The sequence below is a fragment of the Notamacropus eugenii genome, chromosome 4 (assembly GCF_028372415.1).
Source record: "Notamacropus eugenii isolate mMacEug1 chromosome 4, mMacEug1.pri_v2, whole genome shotgun sequence".
Taxonomy (NCBI): Eukaryota; Metazoa; Chordata; class Mammalia; order Diprotodontia; family Macropodidae; genus Notamacropus; species Notamacropus eugenii.
Window position 1 is genome coordinate 70,111,424 of NC_092875.1, and position 11,824 is coordinate 70,123,247.

At 44.3% G+C, this 11,824-nt stretch overlaps 1 protein-coding gene across 10 annotated transcripts in view; it reads left to right on the plus strand.

Annotated features, from left to right (window-relative positions):
- LOC140499854 (uncharacterized) overlaps positions 1-6,341 on the plus strand; it is a 262,845-nt gene extending 256,504 nt beyond the window's left edge. For all 10 annotated transcript variants that reach the window (XM_072601753.1, XM_072601754.1, XM_072601752.1 and 7 more), the window contains 6 exons: positions 1,395-1,558; positions 2,689-2,756; positions 3,574-3,746; positions 4,130-4,171; positions 4,922-5,001; positions 6,133-6,341. In XM_072601753.1, coding sequence (XP_072457854.1) covers positions 1,395-1,558; positions 2,689-2,756; positions 3,574-3,746; positions 4,130-4,171; positions 4,922-5,001; positions 6,133-6,231 — 626 coding nt within the window. In that variant the 3' untranslated portion in view covers positions 6,232-6,341. The remainder of the gene's footprint in view (positions 1-1,394; positions 1,559-2,688; positions 2,757-3,573; positions 3,747-4,129; positions 4,172-4,921; positions 5,002-6,132) is intronic.
- Positions 6,342-11,824: the final 5,483 nt, after the last annotated feature.

Sequence of the window (11,824 nt, forward strand, 5' to 3'; positions counted from 1 at the left end):
GGCTCCCCTTCCATCTCTTCCTCTGTGGATGTTTAAACCTCATTCATTTAGAAAACATTGGCTTAGCATCTCAAATGAGGCAATATTTCCAAAGCAATGACCACATAGCAGGTGTTTAATAAATACTTGTTCCTTTCCTTCCCTTTCCTTTTTAAAATTTGATTTAATGTATTTTTGGTTACATTTTAAGTTCCAAATTGTCTCCCACTCTCCACACTGCCCACTAGAGAAAGCCACATAGATAGAAATATGCAAAACCATACAATGCATTCATGCCTCTGCCCCTTTTTCTCTCCTCTCCTCCCCTCCATACTCTCTATCCCTTCCACTCCCCTTTCTCTCCTCCCCTCTCTCCCCTCCCCTCCCCTGCCCTCCCCATCTCTCCTCTACAACGATCCATGCTTGGGATTTCAAAGACACAGCGAACTCTAGTTAGGGAACTCCCTTTACCAATGCACATTCACACATACTTTACAACATACCTTAAAGTCTTAGAGACTGACATTGAAAGGTAAAGGGAATTGCCCAGGACAAAGGGACAGTACGTTGGCAGAAGCAGCTGGACTTGAACCCAGGTCTTCCTGGCTCTGAAAGCTCTCTACCCACTTCAACACATTGGCTCTCAAGGGGATAAAGTAGGAGGTGAGATGGGAGGCTAGGTCTGTGATTTCGTGCATGAACAGAGCACTTGGCAGAAAACTTCCTCTACCAATGCATATTTTAAACTCTTAAGACTTAGGAGAGTTGGAAAGTTGACTGGTGATAATACAGACTATTGCATTACAAATGCATTAGATCTGAGCCTAACTGAGAGCTCTATGAAGTCCTAGGGGACTGGCTGTTCCTGGCTGTCCGCATTCAGGGAGACTTCCTGGAGAAGGAGACGTTGGAGCTGGGCTTTCTTATCTTACATCTGGGGGCTAATCCTGTTGGGAACTTTTGAAATTCACACAAAAGTGTCCTGGAAAAGGTCTTCACAAGAAAAGGCTTAAAATGAGTGGCAGGGAGGTCTCTGGATCTGATGAATGAACCTCACTGCCCCTCAGCTTTTCCGCATGTAAAATGAGGGAAGCAAACTCTTAAATGAGTCTCCAGCTCTGGCCATCTATGGTTCTAACTCACCAGAATTTTCCTGGGAACAGTCAGATGCTTCCTGGCCTCCTGAAATGAACACCAGTGCCATTTATCTTAGAAGATCAGGGTATGAGCCAGAGAAAGAGTCAGTCATGTTTCTGTCCCTAGAGGAATGGAACTCTGGCCTATGTGACCTCTCTTTGACCTCTCCCAGCTTGGGCCTCCATCATCATCATCATCATCATCATCATCATCATCATCATCATCATCATCATCATCATCATCATCATCATCATCTTTTTTCTTTGTTCTTTTCCCAGAACTGGAATTAGACTTCCCATTGTCTACAGCTAAGCCACTGATTGATCCCAGGCCCCCAAGTTTCTCTTTGAATTTCACTATCACCAGCCTGCCTTATTCCCAGGATTTGACACGCCCTGGCTCAGCCAAGTATCAGGAGAACAAAAACGGCATCGAGGATGCGGTGAGGTTCTAAGCCCTTCCACTGGGCTTTTCTGGAGAGCCATAGCCAGCCCCCATGCAGGGTCTCCAAGTGTGCCCTCCTCTGACCTTTCCCCCAGAGTGTGGGTCACATCAGAGCTTTAGCAGAGTCCTGGACAACCTCCATCAACTATGTTCCCTGCAGAATAAATGGGAAGAAATTTCACCCTAAAGACTCTCTAAGAGTCTGGGGTCAGGAGGGCAACACATAGGGCCTGTGGGGGATAGGGGGTGAGAATTTTCCCCCAAATTGGGTTTTTAATTGATTTTTACTGGACCTATGATTTCATTGATATAGAAATCTCTCAGTGAAGTGATTCCCTCTACCATACTTCATCTGCAACTTACAGGAAGTTGTCTGTTAGGTGAAGCAGCTAGGGTGCCCAGGGGAATGACTGTGGTGGAGTCATGAAGACTTGAGTTTAAATCCTATCTAAGACACTTGCTTGTGACTCCCAGCAAGCCACTTAACCTCCTAGCCTCAGTTTCCTTATCTGTAAAATTTGAAAGTTGCACTTGATATCCTTGAAGGCTTAAATTTAGCTCTAAATTTAGGATACTATGATTTATCTAGCATCACATACCCAGAAAGAGCTCAAACCTAGGTCTTCCTTGAGCCTAGGTATGCCACACTACCTCTAATGGGACAGGAGAAAAGGCAGCAGAGAGGAGACTCAAGGAAGGGAAGGGCTAGAAAGAGCAGGATGAAGAGATAGAAGAGACTTTAGACTACATCTGGCCAGCCCCTTCATATTACAGGAAGAGATGCTGAGTATGAAAGGGCTTCAGCAATTTACCCAAGATCACCCTGTTAGTGAGAAGGAAGCAAGTGGATGATTTGACCCTGAAACAGGAAAGGAAAGTGCCTTCTAGAAAACTTTTAAAGATGGCGGGGGTTGGGGGGAGGGAGTCTACTGTACCTAGGATAGTCCCTGGTACTCAGGAAGGTGAGTTCAGCCCATCTCTTACATTTATTCAGGCCCACCTGGGCTGGTATCTGCCAGACAGAGACACCAGTCCAATACCATGACTTTTCTGTTTTTTAAGTATTTTTTTTTCTGGACACAATATGACCTGATGATTGGATCTCAGGAAATGTTCCTTTTCTTGCAGCTAAACCAGCTCTTCAGAAACAGCAGCATCAAGAGATATTTCTCTGCCTGTCAAGCGCAGAACTTTAGGTAAGGTTTCTCCCCTGGGTCAGCTCCATCTAGGAGTCCACTTCTCCCTAGCTTCTCACCTCCATGATTCTAAGAAGAAACTCCTGGTGGAGAGAAGTTCCCAGAACAGACCATGTTCAGGACAGACTATCCCTTCTAGCCTTTTCTATGTTGTGCCTCAAGAATCTGATGTTTCTCTATTTTCTTTCCTTCCTTCCAAGTTTTACAGAACAAGTCCTTTTATTAAGGGCATTTGTTCTATGGTGTTTGGATTCAGTCAAAGGGCCACATTTGAGGACTTAGAGGGCCACATGTGGTCTTGAGGCCACGGTTCCGCTCCCCTACTCCAGGAGATACAGAACGCAGCAGGTTTATTTTGTCAAACTGCCTGGGAGACTAATCAATCAATCAACAAACATTTATAAATCTCCTCCTATGTCCCAAGCAGTGGGAAAGGTGCTGGGGATTATAAATTTAAAAATACACAAAGGAAACAATCTCTGCTCTTTAAGGAGGTTCCAATCGATCAGCCATTCAATAAGTTTTTAAGCAGCATACTGTGTGCATCAGCCACAGTGCAGAAGATGCAAAAAATAAAGTAGGCTATGACTTCAAGGAGCTTACAGTCTAGATACATATATAAGTATTCACAAAACACTTAAGAAATAAATCTAATTTTTTTGGGGGAGGACTAGCAGCCACATGGTGCAATGAGAAGAGGTTCCAGGTCCAGAAGGTTCCTGCTGGGCCAGTTCCCTTGAGGCCATGGCTCAAGGTACTCTCCTCCCCACCTGGCTCCTTCCTCTCTCATTCACTGACACCACTCACTCTTCTTTAGGCTTATCTCTCCCAGAAGTCACACAGGGGTGGACTCCTTGTGTAACTTCACATCAGCTTCTCAGGCGAAGAGCTTTGACAAGGCTACTATGTATGAAGAGTTTCTCACACTGACAAACAACGGCACCCGGCTACAGAACTTTACTCTGGATTGGAACAGTATCCTGGTGGATGGTGAGGGCCAAAGCAGGGAGGCTGGCCCTCCAGCCCGGTCTCTCTGTCCTTTTCATGAGGTCTTCGGGGGATGATTGGCAGTGGGGAGGGATGAGGAATTCCTGGAATGCTAGACTTTTGACCCTCACTCCACATTCCCTGATACCTATACACCCTCTTTCCTTCCTGACTGACTCCCCATTCCCATCCCTGTCCCCTACAATCATCTCTCTCTCCATGATCTCCATATCTTTTCCTCCCTCCCTGATTCCTGGAGTCTCTTTGTCCCTGTCCCCTCTGGTCTCCCCATCTCTTGTCTCTCAACCAATCCTTCCTTATCCAATCTAGCTCCCCAGGTTTCCCCTTGGGTTTCTTACTTTTATTCCATATTTCTCTGTCCGCAGGTTATTCTACCCACAGAATAGATGGAACGACTAAGAAAAGTAGTAAGTGTGGCATCAGCCTTGCCCCATGCCAGTTTCCTGGGGAGGAGGGGAGGGAAGCTGAGGCTGATTCTTGAAGAGTAGGAGAAGTGGAGAGAGGGCAGTAACTGAGTCTAGGATGACTTTTCTCTCACCCTAACCAGCACTCAATGCTGAGCACCTAAGAATACTGTCTTGGACTGTGTTCATCAGACAACTGAACAACAGTCATTCCTTTCAATTGTCAGATCCCTAAGTGTATCTCTATTTCCTGAGTACCCTGTAGTGGAGAGTGGGCATGGGGAACCTGGTGTACCCTGCACTTTAAGTCACTCCCCTGTCATGGGGTATAACTCAGTATCGCTGTCACCCTTCCCTGTTCTGATATTGGGTCTCTGCACTATCATTCTTTCTTGTTCCCTGGATGTGACACTGGGGTCCTTGAATCGTCTTTTCTGCCTCCAAGTGACCTTCTGTCAGTTTACTCAACTCCTTTTCTTCTATGCTCTAAGCCCCAGCTCCTTTCTCTAAATTCACTCTCCTAGTCTGCTCTTTTCCTCTCCCTTACATCAGCTTCTTCTGAAGAGCAAAGGTCTGGTGGTGTGGGAGGTGGAGGGATGTTCTGAGTTGGGTTCCCCAGCCTCGATCCTTCCCATGGATTGCTCTTTGTTCCTTCTCTTCCCATAGGGTGGGAATTCCCAAGGACACTCCCCACTCTGGGCTGTCCCCCCATACCCATGATGGCCCCTCAGCATCACCCCTTTTTCCTCCTAGACATTCCCTACTGGGCCATCATCCTCATCTGCCTGGCTGTGCTCCTGGGGCTCATAGTTAGCCTTATGGGCTACTTTATGGTAAGAGAAATTGGAGAACCTCTAACAGCCAGTAATGATTATGTGTGTGTGTGTAAACATTCATGAGAGAGAGAGAGAAAAAAAAAAAAGAGAGGGAGGGAGAGGGAGGGAGGGAGAGAGAGAGAGAGAGAGAGAGAGAGAGAGAGAGAGAATCCTTATGAGATGAAGTCTTTGTGATGGCATAATGGAAAGATGACTGTATTTGGAGCCAGAAGACCTGAGTTCCAATTCTCATAATATATGTGACTATCATCAAGCCCCCTCTATGGGCTTCAGTTTCCTCATCTCTAAAATGAAAAGATTGGATCAGATGGCCTCCAATATCCCTCCCAGCTCTAAATTTGTGGTCTCATAATCCAATATGCTTGTCAGAGAGTGAGAATATGTATATGTGAGAATGCAGGTGTGGTTGTGGCTGCATATATGCATCTGACTGGAGGAGAGGAATAGTCAATGTGGATGAGAATTTGAATTTAGAATGTATAAAGCACTAGAGTATGTGTCTATTCATTTGTGAAGGAGGCTGTGTGTGCCTAAGTGAGAATTTGAGAGAGAAAAGATTTCTGTGTGTCAGAGAGAGATAGAGAGAGGGAGAAAATGCATAGTGCCTGACATATAGTAGATACCTAACAAATATTTGTGAAGTAGAATTGAAAATGGAGGGACAGAGTTGGAGAGATAAACAATCAGAGACAGACATAGACAGACAGAGACCAAGATAGTTGGAAAGAGACACAGATGGAGAAAGGGATAAAGATAAAGAGACAGACAGAAACAGAAAGAATGAATTTACTTAGAGAAAGTTCCAGGTAGCCTTCCTTCAGACTCTCCCTATTCTTTTCTCAATCAGTGGAGAGTTCTCTCAATGAGTTTCATGAATACTCTACCTGTGTGCCTTCTTTGTAAGCCTGACCTTAGATTTTGGAGTAGGGTCTGGGCAGAAATGAACAAAGCTAGCAAGGAAGACCAGTTCCAATAAACTTGGTTCCTGGCTGTGCTCCTGGGGTTCACCAGAGTTGCCTTCATGCCTTCTATGGGAAGCAAGCTGGGTCCACAACTATGCACAAGAGGCTCTCAGCAAGTTATACCCCCATAACTCCTGACCATCCTTCATCCTTCAACCATGTACAGGTCACCATGTGCCTACGGAGAATGGAAGGAGATTTCCAGGTCCAAAGACGAACCATGAACCCTTACTTCTCCCACCTAGACCTGAGGAAAATTCATTAATAACGAACTCTAATGAAGATGGAGTAAAGTGAACCCAGACACCATCCTGGAGTGGATTGGCCTTGGGCTGGAATAAACGTTGGGCCTTGCCCATTTTGGATTGGCCAGAACACCAGCTCTGCTTCTTTCTTATCATTTGCTCTGGCATGGGTGACTCCTGGGCTGACGGGAACTGAGGAGAGAGAAGTCACTCCCTTAGAATTTAGGGTCCATTGTATCTCCTCAGGGGTCATCACTCTTCTCTGGCAGTCTGCTAGGCTCTCACCTGTCCCATCCCATTGCCAAAGGCGAGGAAGCCAAGCCTGGAAGATGAAGGAAAAGCCCAGTACCCATATTGGTCCTGAACACAATGACTAGGGCTAGTTGACCAGATAAGCACACCTGAAAGACCAATTGGGTAACAATTTTGCACTGCTGGAGTAGCCAGAAGATATTGCATGCATTGGTGTCAGGACCCTTCGAATCTCCCCAAGCCCTGGCTTCATATCAAATAACCTTGGTCTCCCTTTCCCACTGTGACCTAGCACTAAGATATGAGCATCCATCTATCCTTATTTTCTAAGGGCTCTGCCTTGCCAAGCAGCTTCATATCGCTCTTGCTCAAACCCCTACCCTCCTGTTCCTTAGCAGCCTTCCACTTTGCCCCTTCCATACATCCTGTTAAGATTCCCCAACTGTTTTCTGTCTCCTCCAGCTCATTGCTGTTATCAGCTCAGCAGGCTCCTACTGTGATCTCCAAACCAACTTCCCATCACCCTCCCTCTGTGACCTGTCCACCAGGCCCTTATGGCTATGACCTTCTATGACCTTCCCCCTTCTGTGACCAGCCTTATCCTCTGATCTTTTCCCAAGCCTCTGATGATCCTTTACCCAGGGCTACCTCATGCTTCGGCTTCCCACTTTCAACAAGGCTACCCTTTCCATTAGTTCCAGCTTACTCCTTTACTGAAGCTGTGTCTTCTTAGACAAATTGCCTTCATTCAATGGGCCAGTAAAATGAGAGATTTGGGCTATACAACCCAAGAAAGAAAGATTCCCTCCAGCCCAGGCATTTTCTTAGTCTGTAGGAAGACTCCCCCCTCACCTGCTCCCTTCCTTGGATTCTCTTTCATGTCTGAGTTACCTGCTCCCTCAGGTCAACATCATGGCCTCCCTAAGACCTCAACTCTGATTGTTCCAACTGATGGCACATTTTCCTTTGTCATTTTTGACCCTGGTGATCCTAGATTCTTCAGTGGAGGGAGGAAACTTAAAGGTCGTCTCTTATTTTACAGCAATAAAAACTGAGACTCGATTGCTCATGATCATACAAGTAGTAACTGTTCTAGAATTTAAACCTAGGGCAGTTACTCCAGGGAAGCTAGGTGGTACATTGGTTAGAGCACTGGGCCTGGAGTCAGGAAGGCTTGAGTTCAAATAAGGCCAAATACACTTACTAATTGTGTGATCCTGGGCAAGTCACTTAACACTGTTTGCCTCAGTTTCCTCATCTGTAAAAGGAAATGGCAAACCACTCCAGTATTTTTGCCAAGAAAACCCCAGATGGGGTCATGAAGAGTTTGATATGACTGAAATAAAAAACAATCTATTACTTGAAAATCTAGTGCTCTTTCCAATATAATACCCTCCAACTTAATTTCAGTGCAGGAATCCCCTCTTTCCATGGCATTCTTGACAGGCCTCACAAAGATTTTATTCATCAGGAACTCCCTAGGGTGGGGGGTAGAATTGGAAGAGCCAGACTGACGAAGGCTTCTGAAATCCTGTAAGGGAAGGGAAGGAAAAGGGCCCAGGAAGACAACTCCTCCTCACATCCAGAGCCATAAGAAGGCCAGTGCTATGGAGAGGGAACATACTTAATTCCCACTTTGATCCTCCACCCAAAGGTTGGGGAGGTAGAGATCTGCTTCCTAGTGGGTAGGTTCTGGGGTAGGGACCATGCACAGACAGGGGGCCTTCTGGAAAGACATTGCCCTTTCAGATATGGCTGTTTCCTGTTCAGAGATGTCAGGATAAAGAACAACAAATTCATGTGCACAAGCAGGAGTAGTTAGAGTCAGGGTCAAGTCAGATGATGAGCAGTAATATGCTCTTTTAATTTGGAATTGACATGGCGGGAATTGATCCTCTTAAATTCCATACCATAGGTTGAGAGCTGGCTCCAGACCAGGCCCAGTTGCAGCCAGAGCCTGCCTTCCAATCTCCAGCCTCCCCTGACTCCTGTCCCCACTGCTCTTTTACCATCCTACCCACACAGCCCATAGAGCAGTAATGGAGGAGTTTCCTCAGGCCACTTTCCAGTAGCAAAGGTCAGGCTAACTGATCACATCTCTGGAGATTGCATTTAGTTCCCTGTAAATATATAAAAAACTACAACCTTCTATTCAATAAGTATTTAGTTTTCTCTCCTTCCCCTTCAATGCTCCCATCACCCACTGAAAAACCAAACCAAAAAACTCTAGTAACCAACTGAATCAAGTAACACAATTTTCCACACTGACCAAATGTCTAGATGTGCACATTGTCTGTCACCTCTGTGAGGAGATGAATAGCACACACTCCATTACTGAGACTCTGGCTGGTGACTGCACTGATGAGAGTTCTTGAAGTCTTCCCAAGCTTTTATCTTTAAAGTGTGTAAAATATAAATACTTCTGGTTCTGCTCACTTGGATCTGTTCAAACCTCCCCAGGTTTCTCTGATCCTTTTGTCATTTCTTCCAGGGCAATCATAGTTCATGACATTCATTGGGCTATAATTTGTTCGGCCATTACGTTCACTCCGCCAGAAGGGCAATTGTGCCACTCTCAATAACCCAGAGTACATGTGGCATGCCAGCAAGTTGTTGCTTGGCTGCTATCCTTCTGTGGATAGGGGGTGCTTCAGGATAAGGTTTGCTGTTCTCTACCCATACAGCACTCAAATGAATTTGCTTTGTGTAGGAGAATTCCTGGTTGAGATGCTTCCAATAAAAGAAAAAATAGCTCAGTGGTCAAGTTCAAAGAGAAAATCAACTAGCAATTAGCATTGAAATAAAAATTTCATGCTTCATGGATTGACATTTTGGTGGAAATCTCAGTGCAGATTTCATGTCCATTCTCTGTGTTTATGAAGCTTTCAAATTTGCAAACCCCAGTTTGATTTCACAGGAATACCACCCAGGTCATAATTCCCTACTGAATTTGTCCTAGATGTCAAAATTTCTGCTTATGACTCTGTTCACATACATAAATATACATATACACACACAACATGCACAATGAGAGGGAGACACCATTTATCAAACCACAAGCTCTGCAACATGTATGGCTAATATTCTTCCAGGGCTGCGAGGATAGGGAATTCCAGAGTCTTAGCACTTGGTTCTTTTTAAAAAATATTATTTTCCCAATTACATATTAACATCCTTTTTAAAAAATTTGACTTATGAATTTTTGTTCTTCTTCCCTCTTCCTGGAGACAGCAAGCAGTTTTGTATAGGTTATATGTATATACAGTCATGCAACACATATTTCCATATGACTCATGTCGTGAAAGAAAACACAGACCCAAAGGAAAAAATACCACACTCACACACAAATAAATACAGTGGAAACACTATGCTTTGATCTGTATTCAGGCTCCATCCCTTCTTTCTCTGGATGTGGATAGCATTTTTCGTCATGGGTCCTTTGGAATTGTCTTGGACCACATTTTACAAAAGTTTCTGGGACTGCTGAGTGCCCTTGAGCATTCATAGGTTTATAACAATAATGATAACATAGCAATGACAACATTTACATAGCACTTTGAGGTTAGCAAAACTTTACGTATATTATGTGATCCTTATAACATCTCTATAATGTGGGTGCCGTTAAAGACATTTTACAGTTGAGGTAACTGAGACCTCAGAAAGAACTTAACTAACCCAGCAAGTGCGTATGTGAGGCACGATTTGAATTCAGATCTCCCTGACTTCAAGCCCAGTATGCTTATCCACTGCACCACCCAGCTGTCATGGTGAAAAAACCTGACTAAGTGGGAGCCTAGAATGCTAGGAATTGGAAGGGACCTTAGGAAGGGACCTATTAATCCTCTCTGCGCAAGTCATACTCCAGTATAGTCTAAATGATGGAATGAGACAGAGCAGTATTTCTATAGCTAAATAGCTTACACTTAGTTACAGATTCTGGCAAAGCTGAAAAAAGAGGGAAGGAACAATCTAAGTGTTATTTCCTGTCATAGTCTCTCTCCTAGGAAGCTAGGCACAGAGATAAGGGAATTAAGGTGAACAAAGGGCTCCTGTCACAGAATATACTTAAGGGAGATCATCTCTAAGCACCTATAAAGCTGCAAAATACCTACACAGGAGAGATGAAAAACTGAAGTTATAGAACGAGCATAAGAAGCATTAGATTTGGAGTCAGAGAAAATGGGTTCAAATCTTGACTCTGTTACTACCTAAGTGACCTTGGATAAGTTACTTTGTCCAGTCCTCAGTTTCTTTATCTCTCAAATGAGGGAGCTGAACTGCATGACTGGTAAAACCCCTCCCAGTTCTAAACCTATGAAACCTCAAGAGACCATTTCCCACCCAAGCTAGGAAGAAAAGGTGAAGTCTCTCACCAGCTAACTTGACGTTGACCCTAACTACTCTTTCTGTTGATGGGTGTGGATCTGGTGTTCTCATTTCTAGACTCTCAGAGTGTGAAGAAAGCCCAAAGGTCATCCAAAAGTGCCGGAATACCCTCTGCTGAAAGTTTTTCTTTTTTTTGAGCTCTGCCACTGGAACATTAGAGTTGTCTCTGCTCTCTCAGAAGTCACATTACATTTGGAAAAACAGAGTTGTACATGTTCAGAAGAAAGATCTCCCCACCTCCTCCCTTTCAAGAACCAGCAGGAAAAATGATTATAACAATAGTGGAGGTTTTGTTAATTCCTTTATTCATTCGTTTGATAAATATTTATGAAGAGCTAGTGTGAGCAGGAAGCTGTCACTTGTGCTTGGTGAAGTATAAAATCAACAATCTCTCCCTGTAGTTGAACAGGGAGATAAGGCTCATATAAAGATGATAGGAACTGGATGGGAGCTCTGAGGTCATCTAATTCATCTCCCTCCTTTTACAAATGTGGAATGTGAGGTCCAGAGATCTGTTCAATTATTAATGTTATTAATGGAGGAACCAGAATTTGAACTCTGAACCTCTGACTACAAACCCAGAATTCTTTTTACTATGCTGCGTTCCTCCAACATTTTCTGAATTTGCCAACATTAATTTTTCATCTGATCCTCCCAAGAACCCCATGTTATGGCAACAATGACATCAACAACAAGCCATTCATATGGTGCCTTTAGGATCACAGCATGTTTTTCCCACAAGAAGGGAGGTTGTCCAAATGTTCACCATGTCATGATTTCCTCCTGGCAGGACCATTTGTTCCCACGTGAGTTGTCCAATGTAGGTAGGTAGGTAGTAGTCATTAGATCTGACAAGTCTTAGGAATCTATCTGTCACATCCTAGTCGCATGCCCTAAGAAGACAACAGATTCTCTGTTGTTCACGTCAGGGTTTACCTTAATCATTGAATTAGTAGGGAATCATGAATCGTCATT